The sequence below is a fragment of the Mangifera indica genome, chromosome 9 (genome assembly GCF_011075055.1).
Source record: "Mangifera indica cultivar Alphonso chromosome 9, CATAS_Mindica_2.1, whole genome shotgun sequence".
NCBI lineage: Eukaryota > Viridiplantae > Streptophyta > Magnoliopsida > Sapindales > Anacardiaceae > Mangifera > Mangifera indica.
This window is the reverse complement of record NC_058145.1, coordinates 13,046,603-13,064,195: the sequence shown is the minus strand read 5'-3', so window position 1 is coordinate 13,064,195 and position 17,593 is coordinate 13,046,603. Positions and strand designations below refer to the sequence as shown.

The 17,593-nt window shown below is 33.9% G+C and overlaps 2 protein-coding genes across 2 annotated transcripts; both read right to left on the bottom strand.

The window, feature by feature from the left end:
- Positions 1-661: 661 nt before the first annotated feature.
- On the bottom strand, positions 662-12,227 carry LOC123225554 (E3 UFM1-protein ligase 1 homolog). Its single transcript, XM_044649582.1, has 20 exons — positions 11,971-12,227; positions 11,100-11,411; positions 10,756-11,022; positions 10,241-10,288; positions 9,927-9,992; positions 9,701-9,804; positions 8,757-8,850; positions 8,634-8,690; positions 7,812-8,202; positions 7,569-7,723; positions 7,408-7,473; positions 7,251-7,319; positions 7,071-7,163; positions 6,889-6,954; positions 2,823-2,869; positions 2,655-2,718; positions 2,278-2,355; positions 2,094-2,156; positions 1,298-1,390; positions 662-1,073 (listed from the first exon to the last, which is right to left on the bottom strand). Exons 1-20 carry the CDS (start codon positions 12,142-12,144, stop codon positions 972-974), a joined length of 2,409 nt encoding a protein of 802 aa, XP_044505517.1. The 5' UTR covers positions 12,145-12,227; the 3' UTR covers positions 662-971.
- A 1,187-nt stretch (positions 12,228-13,414) lies between these two features.
- On the bottom strand, positions 13,415-17,060 carry LOC123225131 (ankyrin repeat-containing protein At5g02620-like). The gene is made up of 4 exons (XM_044649002.1): positions 16,632-17,060; positions 15,714-16,278; positions 15,214-15,623; positions 13,415-14,400 (listed from the first exon to the last, which is right to left on the bottom strand). The coding sequence occupies exons 2-4, from the start codon at positions 16,030-16,032 to the stop codon at positions 13,522-13,524; spliced, it is 1,608 nt and encodes a 535-aa protein (XP_044504937.1). The 5' UTR covers positions 16,033-16,278; positions 16,632-17,060; the 3' UTR covers positions 13,415-13,521.
- Between the last annotated feature and the right edge of the window lie 533 nt (positions 17,061-17,593).

The following is a 17,593-nucleotide window of genomic DNA, read 5'->3' as shown; positions in this document are numbered from 1 at the left end:
AGTGAAAACAGGTGCATCCTCTCTCAATTGCTTATACCATACTTGGGACAAGACTGTTCCTACCATTTTTGACTTTCAACTTAAAACTCCCTTTAAATTCACTATACTTCTCATAAATCTTTCCTCGTTCAAAACCCCTCATGATTAATGGAATATCTGCAAGCGATGAGTTTTATGTTCTCATCAACCTTTTATTTTAACTCAACATAACAGTCACATCATCTAAAACTTACTCATCAACAAAGTTTAGAGCAATGCTATGTGTACCCAATTTTGGTACACAATTCATGTACACAATGATGTGTCATCATGCAATTAGGTGATTTTAAAACATGTGTCACCATATGATAAAAAAATATCCAATCACATAATAACACCTCATCTGTGTACACAAATTGTGTATCAAAATTAGGTACACATAGTTTTATTGCAAAGTTTAATAGGACTTTGGGCGAAAAGAACATGCATAAAAACCTCATCAATATCAGTATAGAATTAGAAAAAGTTTGACCCAACCTCCTTAATATCAGTCTATGTTGTTGAGATAATTTGACTCCGTAATATCTCCATCTATATAATCAAAGTTCTGGCGTATAATCTCATGCAAAATATTCATCATCTCTTGTAAAAGAATCGAGTTCATGCCAACCAAAGCCAGAAATGTATGTAAATAACCTCTGCAGCTGAATATAATGTTTAGCTTAATTCTTCTGTGCACTATACAGGGAATGACCACTACGACTTTATATTCTATTCTTATAAACTAATAAAAGCTGAAACAAAAGGAAAAACTCCATTTGGAATCAGCTTCAAACACAATCCAATACTGCTTCTCGGGTTGATAAAAAGAAAAAAGGTAAGATGAGTTACATTCGAACCTAAACATCCTCACGCATTCCTTTTATTTGCAATCAAAGACATAAAATATAATATGGCCAGCTTCCCCTACCTAAATTTATTGCCAAGCCAGCTCAAGATTGTGAGGTGCCCAAAACTATGCCTTTCAGTGCTGGCATTAGTTCCTCCAGAAGCTCTCTTTTACTCAAAATTCTATCAGATGAACAATCTTCCTCCTAAGCATGACAAAATAGAATAGCACAATGAAACAATGCAAGCCAATCTCAATAATAATAATAATAATAATAGCTGGGTTATGCAACATTTTTCTCCCCAGTTCCTATTCACCAATTTCTTATATTAAAAATTGAAACTTAATAAAATAAGTTATTGCCAGAAAAACAAGGATCAATTCAAACATTTACAGACAAGAACATGGTTAAACACAGAATTTACTCACATCACCACTTGCTGCTGACATTAGTGCCAAAAGGGTCACTGTCGCAGATTGGTAATCTGTCAAAATCTTATATGCTGAATCATCTAGTTTATCCTGAATAATAGATGTGGAAAAGTTAGGTACTGAATAAGAAATGAAAGAGAGTTAATAAAAAGACACAATAGTTCAAATTACTTCAGTGTATGGTAGGGTAAGTGGAGTTGTATGAATATCACATGCAATTACACACTACCTATGGGTGGAAGTAGAGATATTTTCCTATTACTTGAGTTAGAATTTGCTATAAATGCATAGAAAGTACCCTCAACACTAATTGAGACAAGACAAGCTGATTTTTTTTTCTTTAAAATAACACAATACTCTGCTATATTTTTAGACCAAAGTATCTCACTGAACTCTCGAAATATTCAACTTGCACCAGCTTGTAATAGCTTATGTTATTTATCTCAGAAACATATCCAAACAGCCTATCGCACTTTTTATAAATATATAAAACGTTAAATTGACTATTACTTATAATTGTTCCTTTCAATTCTATTGATAAAGATATCAAGAATTCTGCCCCTGCTACTGGACAACGTCATGAGTGTTACATAGAAGGTGGCTTCCCAAAGTGAAGAGGAAGCTGCTTTCATGCGAAAAAATAAATTTATCAATCTTTACCAATAAAGTTCCCCAGCCCTCATACACATGGCGAGAGTGCGTGTTCTACTTTTTGCTACCTCAAAAAGAACAGATTATGAGTGGAAGGGAAGGCACTCATCTGACTTGGAATAACAATAAAGTACATAGATACCTTCAATCGAGAAACAGCAACAGAAATGGCCCTTCCAGGGGCTTGAAGAGCTTTATTGTAAACCTATAAACAAGAAATTCCGGTTCTAAATTGCACACAAAGAACTGAAAAAAAAAAAAAAGGAAGAAAGAAAGAAAAATATGTGTTTATGTATGATTCAAATATTAAATCTACATTCACATACCTGTATATAAAGCAGCGATACAACTTTTGGCAGAAGTGAAATCAGGTCAGTCTCGGAAGAAACTTGAGATATTAAATCCTGGCAAAGACAATAAGATATGTAATGCATGTCAGAGTCTTTACAGACTGTAAGCTGACTTCAACATACCTAATCATCCATCAATTTGTCTTACACTAAACACATGGAATGTGTTTTACTATCATCCCACATTAGTCCATAGTCTTGTCATAGAATTTCACCGTGTACCAACTTAGCAATTGTAATGGCATAACAAGTTTGCCAGCAGATAAAAACTTAAAGAGATTTAAGTAATTCTGTGTAAATAACAAATCAAAATAACTTGTTACATAATGTTTGCTCGAACAAAGGAGACCCACCTTTCGATATGAATGCAGCAATGTTCTCTCCAATTTCTTGTCAAGCTTTTTCAAGGGAAATCCACTGGAAAAATAGTCCCACAATATAAAAGTTAAGTACCATTCTTATGAAAAAACAAAAGAACAGAAGCTATAAACATGCCGCTACGTCAAACAGAAGATTATTACCTCTCCTCTGCTATCTCTCTAAATGCACTCATAAATGCTTCCACTCGCTGTCATACAAAGATTCAAAGTTAAAAGTTATTGCTGCATATCCAACATAATAAATAAAAAATAAATGAATAAAGATAATTCTTAATGATCAGCAGTACACCACAGACCCCTATCCAAGAGAAATTTCTACGCTTAGGAGCACTCACCGTCAAATAGGAAAAACTTAACATAAAACTTCAGATCGAAGTTAAGTGCATCGTCTCCAACCTCTTTACTAAATGTAACAGAGAAAACAAACCCCAACCAGATTCAATTCCCTTTCAAGCTAAGTTAATAGGAAAATTTGGACTCCAGTGAAAGTTCTCATCAGATTAACCCCCATCTTCAATAATCTATTTTCTGATAGCTAGTAATATATAAACTCAGTTAAAAAGGGAAGAAACATAATGATAGAATTGGAACACTTGTCCTTAATCCATAGAGTAGTACTTTGGTTTCAAATGGGAGGAGAAGAAATATATTCTAGGGTTTTGTAATTTAGGCAACCAACCTTAGCTGATTCAAAGAGGTCCCCAATGCCTCAAATGACCAGAAAATAGGAAGTCTCGGACTCTTCGAACTGTCTGAAAAATGGGAGGTACCAAACTCCTCGAGTTGTTCAATTTATCCTTATAACCTTTTAATTAATGATATAATTTCTCAAATAGAACAAAAATATTTTAGGGTTTTGTAATTTAGGTAGCCAACCTTGGCTAATTCAAACAGGTTTCCAATGCCTCGAACAACCAGAAAATGAGAGGTTCTAGAGTCAAACAGTCTAGAAAATGGAAAGTCCCCACCTTCTCGAATTGTTCGGTTTATCCTTGTAACCTTTTAATTAATGATATAGTTTTATTTTATTGTGTATTGTGTATTGTGTATTGTGTTTTTAGCTTTTGTTTTTGTTAAATAAAAGCTGGGTTCCTATCATATAACGTCAACAAAATCTCTTCCAAATGAAATATTATGACAAAAGTTTACACCTTATCAACGATTTTAGAAGAAAATAAATAATGAAAATGAAGATCTAGCTACCATAAAGATCCACTTTTGTCTGTTTTGTTCACTAATGAAATACTGGATTGTCAGCTACATGTATGGCTGTTTGGTTGTCACACCACAACTCCATAGCGTTTGAATTACCAACTCCAATTTCTTTAAAAAGATGTGTTGATATAAGTACACAAGTTGCTTGGTTCATAGCTAGGTACTCAGATTTTGCACTTGATCTAACTACAACGGTTTGTTTCTTACTCTTACAAGAAGTAAGGTTTTGTCCAGCAAAAACACAAAATCCAGTCACAAAATGATCCTACCCAACCAGCATTTGAGAATCCCTCTACTGTGACCATGATTATTATAAAGGATAACACATCCAGGGGCTCCCTTGAGGTACTAGAAAATATGAAGAATTGTATCCTAATGAGATGTCCTAGGAGATTGACATAAATTGCCTAACCACACTCACCTTAAAAAACAATATCTGGGTGGGTTACTGCAAGGTAATATAACTTCCCAACTATCTATCTGTATTGCTCTAGATTGCCAAACACCTCTTCATCCTCAGCATTCAATTTCACATTGAGAATCATAGGACCATCACATGGAGTGGCTCCAACCAAGCCTATTTCAGTCAACAAGTCTAACACATACTTGCATTGAGACAGGAAGATACCTTTCCTACTTTGAAAAACCTTGACTCCAAATTACCCAAAAAAAAAAAACCCCTTGACTCTTAGAAAATACTTTAAATTGCCGAAATATTTTGTGTGAAATTTGGAAGCCAAAATGGTTTTCAAACTTTGAATGTGAGCACTATTACTACCAATAATTACAATATTATCAACATAGACAACTAGAAAGATGATGCCAGAATCAAATTGCTTATAAAAAACAGAACGATCATAAGCATTTCTACTAAAACAAAACTTAGTCACCACTTCACTAAATATCCCAAACCATACATGAGGAGATTGGTTTGAACCATATAAAGATTTCCTCAACTTGCATATCTTTCGTGACTCCCTTTGACAAAAAGCAAAGGAGGTTGCTACATGTAAACTTCGTCAAGGAGATCGTCATGTGGAAAGGCATTATTGACCTCAAGTTAATGAAGAAGCCAACCATAGGAGGCAGCGAGAGAAATAAACAAATGAACAAATGTCATTTAGCAACAAGATCAAATATCTCAAAGTAACAAAATTTATAAACTATTAGATTTCATGCTAACTAGAGTCGCATGAATTGTATAACCATCCTTAAGAATCTCTATATCTTCACCTTTAATAACTCTAAGGAGACGAGCATATGCATCAATTAAAGAAGGGAGAGTGTCACCAATGAGAAGCTATGTGTGAGCTATCTCATATTCAAGTCCCAATCCGGCTAGAATTTACAATAATACCACCTGTTTTCTTGTTCTTGCTTATTTACAACATCAGTAGTCATTGGGAACATAGCTCTCTTTTCTTCAAAAGTCTGCTTTACTAACATATAATACTTGAGGAATGCATTCTCTTGCATATTAACTCAACAAATCTTCAATAATAGATCATGAACGTGAGACAAGTCTTGTTTACTAAGTTACTAACATACAAAAATTTTAGATAGTCCCACAAATCTTTAATTGATTTACAATGATTAGTGACATCATCCACAGAAGAATCCAAAGTGTTCTGAATTTGGTTGAAAAGTTTATCGCCTTCCATAAACCATTTCTTTTGAGTTTTCTTATCAAGCTCTAATCTGGGGGTGGTTTTCAATCAAATAATTTGTCGCCATTAAGTATAATTACTAACAACTTTCTTTTAGTAATTTTGGTAGAGGTGACAATTTTAGTTACCACTTTCTTATCCTCCTCTGTCATAACTTAACCAACTCCACAAATTTAATCATCCAAAACAAAATAATCTCAACAACCAACAAATTCCATATGAATATGCAATCTCAATAACTCCACAAATTCACAGCAATCTCAATAGCTTCACGACTCAACAACTCCACCTGAAAATGTTTTTTTTTTTTTTTTTAAAGAAAGCCAACCCCAAGGAAAGTCTACCTCATAGACTGGGAACACTAGCAAATGGTGTTGGATACAGGGAGAACAACATCGAAAACAAAGAGAATAACACCAAAAGTTGGAAGACAATGTTGGAAAGTTGAAAGTGGACCAGGTGGCAAAAGCTAGGGCAAGCTCATTTTGGATCCAATTTCTCATATGGGCTCTAAAGAGTTAATAGGTCTTAAATCCATTTGACCAAAATAAAGTGAAAACAAAATAGAAAAACAAGAAAGATATTTAGGCAAACAATTGGGTTAGTTATACTGAATCCCAGGTTTCAACCCTATCTACCGCAAAATGATGTATCAATTTGTATTACTTAAATTACTGGTACGTATCGTATCATACAATACACCCACCGAGACATATTAATTTCTGATTCACCTTAAAATATGTATCGTTTTCCACTTGTATTATATTATATGAAATAGCCATGTTGTTAACCATTATATTAATCCTACATACTTATTTTTCCCTAGTCTACCAACTATCCCAATAAGCTCTCCTTTCTCATAAAAGAAGCAACCCCAACAAAAATAAAACAAAAATACACTAATAATAACCCAACAAAAATCTAATATGATCTTTCCAAGAATTTCAAGATTATTTCACATTCCTAAGTTCATGTACAATGATATTCCTATTGTAATAACCCTAGTATACATGGGGTTGTGCACAACCTCCCCTGCAGATTTGGCATTCAATTAAAACTTTAAAATTTGTGCTACTAATACTTTTTACACTTTATTTAAGTGTTGGCATCCAATATTTAATTTAATCGAAAAGAGACAATACATAAAAAGAAAAGCCAAAGATATAATATTATTTTTCCCCAAAATATTAAGCAGTAAAAGTGTAAGAATCTTTTCTCTAGCATAACATTGACCAATCAAGACATAGTGTTTCTGACAAAAATCCCATCCCACCCCCCCCCCCCCCCCCCACCCAAAAAAAAAAAAAAAAAAAAAAGGCACTGACCTTCCCTTCCACAGATTCAAGGACATCAAGAGCCTTCTTTGAAAGTGACCGTGGAAAACTCTTGGCCTGGAAAACAAATAGGTCAGGAGCTAATAAATATTTTTGTCACCAACACTAATTTGTGAAATTATCATCATTTTCATAAATAACAAGGATAGATCGGGAGGTGAAGTATTTTATACAAGAGAGGTTCTTTCTCCTGAACTTAGTGAAACAGATTCTGAATGTTGGGATTCCTCAACTTCAATACCATTCTTCAATTTATTGTGCATGTCCTGCAATGAATGTGTTTCTATTACTGTTGGGCCCTACTTCAAATCATAATATATCTCAACTGAATGAAACCAAAGCATAATTGATACCAGGTTAAGAAAGAGGGTATCCACACTAGCAGTAGCAGTTGTTCTCAACAAGTGTCGATGCAATATAACCTATAACCACAGAGAATCTTGTTTTAACCATTTCATCACCATAATAACTTAATATATCATATATCAATCAAGTATAAGAAGAACTTACTGAAGTTGATTGGTCATCTTCAAACAATTCTAATGCCCTTTCATACAGCTGCATGCTTAAGAAAGACTGCCAACAGAAAAATCCAATATGTGTAGCACAATACAAAAAACCAGATAGAGTTAAAATGCTGAATGCAAACAAGATTTTTTGACATAGCTAACCTCATCAAGTTTCTTTTGCAAATTTTCGTGTAGGCGCTTCATTCTCTCTGCATTTTCAGTAAACAACGCCTTTCTTCTTTCCTTCAAATAATTGATTAGCGTAGGTCTCATATGGTTTGCTAAAGGCCGGAGAATTGTCTGAGGATCATCTATTCCTGCCAAAATCAAGAAAAACATGGCACGCAAATTGGGTGTAAATTCAATACCTAGTTGCCAACCGAATAAAATGAAAGATCATCGGACCTTGTTCTTCAAAATCAGGATTCAGCATCATAATCTTTTGTATTACCCACTCTTCTGAAGGAAAATTAAGATCATTCTCTTGCACTTTAACTGAGTCTTTCCTATCTGACACTTGTGATAAAGATGTATCCTTGCCTCTCCTCTGGTTTTTCTTAGATTTTGTAGGGATGTAATCCTGGTCCACACCAGTTTCAGCTGAACCTGATTTTGCATTGCCTGAGGATTTTCCCTTTTTCTTCTTTGATCCTTTCTCCGCCACAATTTTATGACCACTCTCACTACTAGCTTCATTTGACTCAGTAGACCCTCTTGAATCATCACTCAGCATGATACCAGAAGACCCTGAACGACTGAAAACTTCCATCTCTTTTTCCACGCGATCATAGATATTCTAACATTGAGGTGGCATGAAGGTGAAACCAACAGAATTTAAATGACACGCACAAATACAAACTAGCACAAATGCTAAGAGATGTAAGACAGGTGGTTACTAAGGTCTCAGGCTTCCAGGTACAGCAAGAAAAGAATGGGCCTCAAGATTTAAAAAAATCAGTTATCCACCCATTACAAGACCAGAAAATTCCACCTTTTTTCAAAAGCTTCCTTTTAGAAAAACAAGTAAATAAAAGTTATATTGCTTGCCACAAAATTGTGTTGTTCAGACTAAAGGGTGCTATTAAAATAGGGTAGTTTGTCAAAACAAAGTAAAACTTCTCATGCAAAAACCTCAGCTGTGATATGAAATATATACATCAGCAAAAAGAGTAAAAGAAAATTACTATCACAATCTGCACTCAAATGAACTTCTTCAAATGCATATACCTTGACAAAAGCATTGCTAAGAACATAGACTTTCCCCAGGATGAGCACTTTATTAGCCTGCAAATGACATAGAATCAATTCATAAATCATATAAAAAATTTGTAACAGAGTAACTAATTGTACCTTGAGAGCCAACTGAATAGATGGACAAAGAGACAAAATCTTAGATGCATCTTGCAGTCCAAAGGATGGGGGTAATACAGAAAGAGAATCAATCCTGCATTAATCCATACAATTACATTAGAAAAGAAAGAAACAAAACGGAATTACATCCAAGAACCTTTCCATTAGGTTCCTTCCATATCCCTTTCAGTTCCCAAAAAAGACATGCATTTAGTGCATATTAATTCCACTAGATAGAAAACGAACAAAAATTAGGAGCCTAATCCCTTAGGCATAAAGAAGGGAAGAACTATGACGAAAACACAGCGGCAACTACTACCAACGATTATGAACTTCTAACTTAGAAAAGCACAAAAGAGGGAGAATAGTAGACATAACTGAAAAACAAGTAAAATGTCATAGTATAATCAAAAAGAAAAAAATTGTATAAGAATTTACATGAAATCTTAATTTATCAACAAATCCAAACATGCAAGTTTTTATGAAATGTCCATTTGATACAGCTTCTTTTAAGTAGCTCATATAAGATAGAACTTCTGTTCAAATTTTGGTTGTTTGATTGGCGTAAATGCTAAGTATTTTCTAGTAATATACTACCAAATCTGGTTTCATAATAAAGAACAGATAATGCAGCATTCCTGAAACAAGATGAGGGTACGTTTGACATTTCAAAACTTAAAAAAGCTAAGAAATAACTTATTGGAAAAGCCCAAATTTTAAGCTGCTCCCATTAAATATAAAAAAAAAAAAATTAATCACCCATTAGCTCTTTGTAAGTTGAAATTAGACAGCAATGAAAAAGAATGGAAAAAGTTTTTTTCTGGCTAATATATAAGTTGCAAAAAATGGGCGAAAAATTTATCAAAATGCTCAAATAAAATTACCAAAGGCTTGAAAAGGAACAAGAGAAAGAAAGAAATATAACTCTTCTTTTTAGTCCTTACCAGCTACCCCGCTCAAGAGCATCCTCTATAGCAGAATCCAACATCCCAATCATTGACGGGTGAACAAATGCTGTAACCAAAGGTGTACCTTCAGGGTACCTGGACTAAATTGGAGTGACACAGCAATTTCAATTAGATAAAATCCAGAGAAGCATACTCCAAAGGATTTTTTCAGTGCAAGAAATTCTATGCCATTAGAAATTCACCACAAATTCCACCAAAATACCTGCAAGAACTGGACAGGCTGTGAAATCCCAAGTTTGTTCAAAGCTTCATAGCTGATGAAAGAATTCTGTGGAAAATAAAATAAACACCAAGCAAACAGTCAATACCATTATTTTAAGGAATAAATTCTTCCAGACAACAATAAAAATAAAACACTACAAAAAGATGTAGAAAACCGCAAAGCATAGATAAAAGGTAAGAAATTCATCATATGCTCTTAACAAATTTGGAAAATTCAACATTTATAAAACAATATTAAATCTGTCTTATATGCATCTGAACATCTATAAATTTAAGAGATATTTAGCTCCAAACCTGTGAAAAGAAAGAATCTACACATTCCCTTTGGGCAATAGCAAAAACCTGTTGCACAAATTGCCTCCAATGTTAACAACAAGAACCAATCATAACTAGTACTGGAATGGGCTTCAGAAGAACTGAAAATTCCAAACAAACCCCCCCTCTAAACCCCCAAAAAAAAAAAAAAGGAAATGACTTTTTTAAATTAATCAGTCATATAATTCAAAGAAAAGTGATAAACCCACACAGTTATCAATTTGTGATATGGGTGCGTTTGATAAAGCCTTTTTTAATACTTAAAAACAAAATTCTTTCATTATCTTTGCTCTCTTCTGAAAAGAATCTTATTGGCATTGTGATAAGCATACACTAAAATTTATAAGCAAGAAAACAACTAAATCAAGATTTGCACTGTAACAAAGAGGGAACTTTTAATGCTATACGTCTGGCTTGCAAAAAACACATTTTTTTTTTCCGATAGGGCAGAAGCTAACACATCCAAAATATTGATTTAAAATTATGTCACCTACACTTGGAGTCCAATGAGCTCCTGCACGAAGTGATCCCAGCACCTCGCCTTCCTTAACCACTGCATTAAACAAAGACTGGAAAAAAGAACCTTCAACAGCCACGCCAGTTGCTCCATCCATTTCTTGCAAAAGCTTCTGTAAGGTGCTCCATAACGCTGACAAATTTGTTGGAACTGTGATTCCCCTTGCAGCACCACGAACCATGGCACCAACACGTGCAACATAGGCTGGAGTATACAACTGCCCACCTTCAAGCCTACCTTTCACCTAAAACTCAAAAAAAGCAAAATAAAAACTTTGAATTTCGTACCCTAAAGTTGCATGTAACTAATATAATAAGCTACCATTGACCCAAGACGAGGCTCCAACATAGATGCCACCAACTCAGAGCCGACTTGCAACTGTGCCGCGAGTTCTGCCAAAGCAAGTTGACTACACTCCTGAAGCCTCTCATTGATTTCTTCAGCTACAGAGTCCCAATATGATTGAGATATTATTTCTCCTTGAATCAACATGAGCTCTGGATCACTAGAAACCATGTGTTCAGCTTGTTTCTCAACGTGGTATAAATCAACACCGGTAATGTCTGCAAGATCAATCAAGGAAACACGCCCTAATTTCTTGACCTCTGCCCCAATTTCATTCCTCAATTGTTCCTATAATAACACATATAATAATCACAATCAAAGTATTCCAAGCAACAAATTATATAAGTATAAATTGATCCTTGTACACCACAGAAAACAATGTATCGAAAATAGATATTTAACATTCTAGATCCCGATAATTTGTTTTATCACAACAAATTTGGATATAAGATCGATTACTAGGAAAACTGTCACAGCAATAATCTACACATGCATTCCCAGAAATTGTCTACAACTCATAGGAATTTCTGTTTGGACGTTATCAAACATAAAGTAAACATTTGACAGTCAATAATGAAATCATTTTGATTTGTCTTGATAACAAAAACAAGTCGTATTAAATCATCACAACCAAAATAAATTCTAAAAACACTCACATGCATGCTCATGTAATATGTACCAGATTCAAAGTTAACATTTCACCAAAAACCACTAATAATTTGAAGGCCGCGAATAGTAGCCTATTCTAAACTAAATGCGGCCAGTGTCTTCAATTCAGCTTCAGTTGAGAAAATTTATAGTGGTCTTGAGAAAAGAACAGAGATAAAATCGAGAAAAAGGTGCTTACAGGAGTGATGTATTCCTTGCCAGAGACGGTGTGGAGAAGGTCGAAATCGATGATGTGAAGTTCGTGAAGCTTTTGGACTAACTCGACGACATTTCGCTCCGATAATCGGATGCTCGATTTCGCTTGTTGAGCTGACTCGAATTGCCTCTGCAGTTCCAGCAATTCATCGTCCATCGTTCGTTGTTTCGATCACACAAGTGTTTCTCAAGGAAAAATAGAAGGGTCTCCCAGTTTTTTATTTAGGCCGGATGACAGCTTCCTTCCGGAGATGGATCTTCTAGATTTTTATTTAGGCCAAATATAGGCGACACCCCAGTTTTAATGAAATACTCGTTCTATCTTAAGTTTCAAAAAGCCAAATTTTCACCCCTCACCTACAAAAAATAAAACTGTTTTACCTTTCTATTTAAATTATAAAACTATTATTAACATTTATTATAAATGTTAAATTACTAATATATTACTATCTGTTTCAAAATTTATACTTAGATCTTTAAAAAAATCAAAACTCTAACTAATCTTAAAATTTTACATTTTGTTCAATTTTTTGATAGTATAATTATCATTATTGAAACTATTGTGGAGTATATTATAATTTTAAAAACATTATAAACTTTTTTAAATTTCTAAAAGCCCCTTAAAATTTATCTAAAACCCCTATTATTTTAAAAATTACAGTTTATTTTAAAATATATATCATTTTAAAAAGAAAAAATAAATACAAAATAATTTTTTTAATATTTTACTTTAAAAAATTCACTAATGAATATTAATAATGAATGATAGTCTGGCTTTTTAAAATTAAAAAAGTAAAACTTGTTACTTAAACAAACCTTGAGTAGGAAATAGTCTTTTGGCATGCCAAATAATTATTACCTATTATTTAATTAGTTTGAAAAATGTATTTGTCCGCCCCCCATTTTGTTAATAATTAATAAGTGGATGAGTAAAAAAGTCAGTTTACATGAAATAAAAAAAATATATTCAAAAAATATTTAAAAGTATAATTTTCCCTGTCCCACAATATTACACATTTGTCCTCTTCATTTTTGTCAATTTCCTTGTATGAAACCTCAAGTTCCATGGTCCACCACCATGGTAATTTGCATGGTAAATGGTTTCTTCCATTTTCACTGTCACAACTCCTACGGAAACCATTTTCAGATCTAATTTCCATAAGGTGGTGAAAATCATATCAAAACCATTTAAGGTACCATAAATGGTTTCTTCCATTTCTTCAAAGTGAGAAGCATCTAGAAGAAACCATAAGTTTTATAGTCCACCACAATCACAAACGGTGTCGTATGTGGTCTTGATCTGATTCACATGGCCACGTCTTAGTTGGTTTGGTTGGTGTCATCCATGAAATATTATCAAAATCCTTCTACCTTTGCTATGCTTAAGAAAGTTTTAAGTTTAGTGTTTATGTATGAAGCACATCAACTAAGATAACCTCAGTTTCTCCATGATAAAACTGTGAACAACTATGCAAAAAAATTACACTTAGCAGTTACACTTTTATGTTAAAGAAGGATGAGGCATAGGAAAATTTTAAATTGCATACATTTTCCTGTACTCATTATTTAGAATCTCAGTATCTGACATGGCTGACATTGACCAGGATCTTGACCTGCTTTTCATGGAATTTTTCCGAATACTCCTCATGTTTGAGTCTTCAATCCTATTCCTAATTACCCAGTAACACATGGTACCCAATGTAGCAGCCATTATAACAGCTCCAACTATTGTCACCCCAATTGCCAGCCATTTATTTTTCTTCCCAACCACAATAAATGACATTGCTAAGTATGCCACTGAAACTAGCACACAAGCCAACCACATCACCTTGTTCATTATTGCCATCAACTTCTTCTTTGCTTTGCTCTCTATTACTACAACTGAGGTTTGAACCACCACAACTGCCAATGAAATGAAGAGGGCAATGGAATCAAAGATGAAGAAGATTACAAAAGCTGGTTTGGGTGCAACATGTGCTTCCCCAAGTGAGACCCCAGGATGAAGTTCATTGCTGTCATCAACATACTGTCCTGGGATTTGGAAAATGGCTGCAAATGCAACTGTGGCTATAAGAACTGCAACGACTGTTGTGGAGTTGATTGCATTGTTTAAACCGTCAATATGCATCTTTTTGACATGTTTTGCGATGCCTTGCACACGTTTTCTCGTTTGGCGGGTGTGTTCTAGTTGGTAGTGGACTTCATGCTTTATGTCACTCACAGTTTGTTTCAACTCACGAGCTGGATTTTTTGGCAGAATTTTCATGTTTCTGGCACTTTCGACTCCATGCTCCCGCAAGATGAGTTCAATGTCTGTCTGGGCAAATTTCTCAGCAGTGTCTAGGGCAGTTTCATTGCCCCTGTTAACTATTTTTGTATCAGTTTCACTTTTTGAAAGTATTAACTTCACAATCTGCACAAACAGAATATTTATTGTTAGTCTTGTCCCTCATCTGACATTTCTATGGTAGAAGTATTATAATCTTCCTCAGTTTTGACAAATAAAATCACGCATAATTTCCCAGAAGATTCAATATATTGAATGCTAAATTCATCAAATTGTATGAGTATATCCCTGAAAATTTGCTGCATCCGCAAAGCTAATACAACATGTTAGACACTGATGTATATGTAATATAATCCTCAAGAAAATTTGATTCATGCATGGTTGTGTATCATTTCCAATTAGACATATAGTTAAGCAATAATTTAAGGGATAGTTCATCTGCACTCAAAATTTGCCAAACTGATCATCATAATCTGAAATCCTCGCATATATCACCATGTCAGTAGCAGTGACATGGTTGAAATAAAATGTATAATTGTTTTAAGGACAAACCAAAACAATGGGTCTAATATTAATCTCTTCCTTTTAGGGAACTTGGGAAGTAACTTTTCCATAAAGAGGGTGTTCTCAACAACTGATTAATACAAATCTATGCAAGGAATTTGAAAATTCACACTGACATCAGGATTAGAATACTGCTACCAATTCATTCGGACCTAATAATAAATAGCTAGAAATTAGCATTTTTAATATTGTGTTAAATACTCCTCTGCACGATAGTTGAAAATGGAATTCAACAGCAATTTCTATGAAGCTTTCAAGCCAATCAATGCAAAAGAAATTCTGAGTGAAATGGTGAACTGTGATCCATAAAAGACAATTAACTTTTTGGTGGTGTTGTTGATTGATCAATTAGGTAAAAGAAAATGGGTAATTTACCTGAGCTCTACCCTTTCGGGCTGCTACATGCAATGGTGAATTGCCTTTAGTATCAACAATGTTTACAGATGAAGGCTCTGACTTAATCAACTCCTCCACCACCTCAATATTCTGTCCTTTCACTGCCATGTGAAGTGCAGTTTGCCCCTTTTTATCAGTCCGTGTTGCAATCCCAGGATCTGCCGCTAAAAGTGCCTTCAAAACCTCCAAATGTCCATTCCTTGCAGCTGAATGCAGGGCTGTTTTCCCATTACTTCTAGCTATTGTCGCAAGGCAACTTCCTGCATCCAACAAAAATTTCACCACCTCTATATGCCCTTGCATTGCAGCCGTGTGTAAAGCTGTCGTGTTTGATAAATCAACAGTCATGGCCAATTCAGGATGAGCCTCCAATAGGACTTTCAACATTTCTACAAGGCAAGCACAAAATCATTTTAATAACTGGAAAAGCATTTACCACAGTAACCAAAAAAAAGAGAATGCTTGTATTGACAAAATACCCAAATATCCTTCCTTGGCAGCAATGTGGAATGCGTCAAAACCATTTCTAGCTCTGATTCCAGCATCAGCAAGATCATAATACTTGATCAACTCTCGAACCACATCAACATAACCATAATCCGCAGCAACATAAAGAGCCGTTTCACCCGAGCTATTCTCTTTTGCCAACAATTCCTTCAATTCAGCTTCCCCAGTATTAGTTAGAATTTCTGTAATTTCGGAAAGATTTCCAGCTCTTGCCGCCAAATGCAAGCTTGTTTCGTCACGTTTCCCTGTTAACTGTTTAGTCATCTTTTTCCTAACTTGTGATGCCTCCATTGTACTAAAGTCAAAAAAGCCTTTCCACTTAGCGGCGAAATCAATCAATATTCACTTTTTCTCCTTCTAGCAGGAACCCAGATCAAAATCTTCTATTCGATCTAACAATATTATCATTTAACTAAAATCAACTAAAAAAAATAGTGGTTTTAAATTGTTTTTTATGTTAGTGAGGACAAAACTTTTCTATTCAATTCCTGCCTCTCATGCCTTGATCTCTAGTCTCTTGCATCCCAAACTGATGACCTGTTCACAAAAAGAACCAAACCTGGTCAATTTTCATCTTTTTCTAACATCTCCAACTAATAATTTCCATGATTAATCCACTTTTTTATCCATTAATATTATCAATGAAAACAAAACAACTCCAGCTACTCATCCACAACATGAAAATAAACAACCCAGAAGAATGAGATAGCTTATGATCCATGAAAATGCTCATCGAAAATATTAAAACGAACAACCCCACAAAAGCATATCAAACGGAATAATGTGTGTTACTGTTCTTCATTGCGATCAATGAAAAACGCAATTTTTTCAGAAGATCGAATAGAGAATCAAAACAAAATGAAAAAGATAAGCATGGAAATATATATTACCTGGGTCTGAAGGGAGCAACTTTTATTCTTCAGCATGAAAAAAGAATGAATCCATATAATTACGGAACCACCACAATAAGGTTGACAAAAGAAAACAAAAAAAACCTTACTGGATTCTTAAACAAAATCTATAAAGCTAACTGGGGTCCATTTATTGGACGGTTAAAGAAGAAGAAAGAGATATACAATGTAAGAAGGGAATCATAAGCACAAGTCCAGAAACATTGAAACCCACATGTAGACAACAACAAATTTTATATGAATATCAGATCAAAGCCAGAAGCTCTATGCAAATAGCGAAGCTTAAGCCTGTAAAAGAAGGGACTTTTGTAAAGGCTGTGATGATGACAAGCTTGGGGTTGAAAGAAAATTCGAAATTAAATGGCAATCAAATATCATGGCTGATGAAACAAACCGAAATAACAGAACCACGCGCCAATTGCCTATGCTTGACCTGACAGTTTACTACATCTCTTATATGCTATTTTTGTATACATATTTTTCTCTTTACCTTTGATATATTGGTTTTTTTGTTTTTTTCAAATGAAAAATTCCACTCTTCTTTTATATAAACAAGCAACAATAATTATCTCATAATTGTAGTAATTAATACATTTAAAATTGTATAAACTCATAAAAATAATGGATTAATATCTTATTATTAACTTAAGATCTACTTATTTTTTCTGTGTTGATGAAAACCATAGCATAATTAGACTCTCTTGATTTACCATATAATAATAAAAATTTCAATAAAACTATATATATATATATATTTTTAAATACTTAAATAGGTACATAGATAATATATTATCATATGTTTAGATGATTTTGAATTAAGGATAAAGTAATATCTAATTACATGATATCACATTATGTTTGTATTCATTTATGTATTTAAAAATAGGTACACATAGTATTACTATAAAAATTTTACTTATATAGCAAAAATATTTTTATAT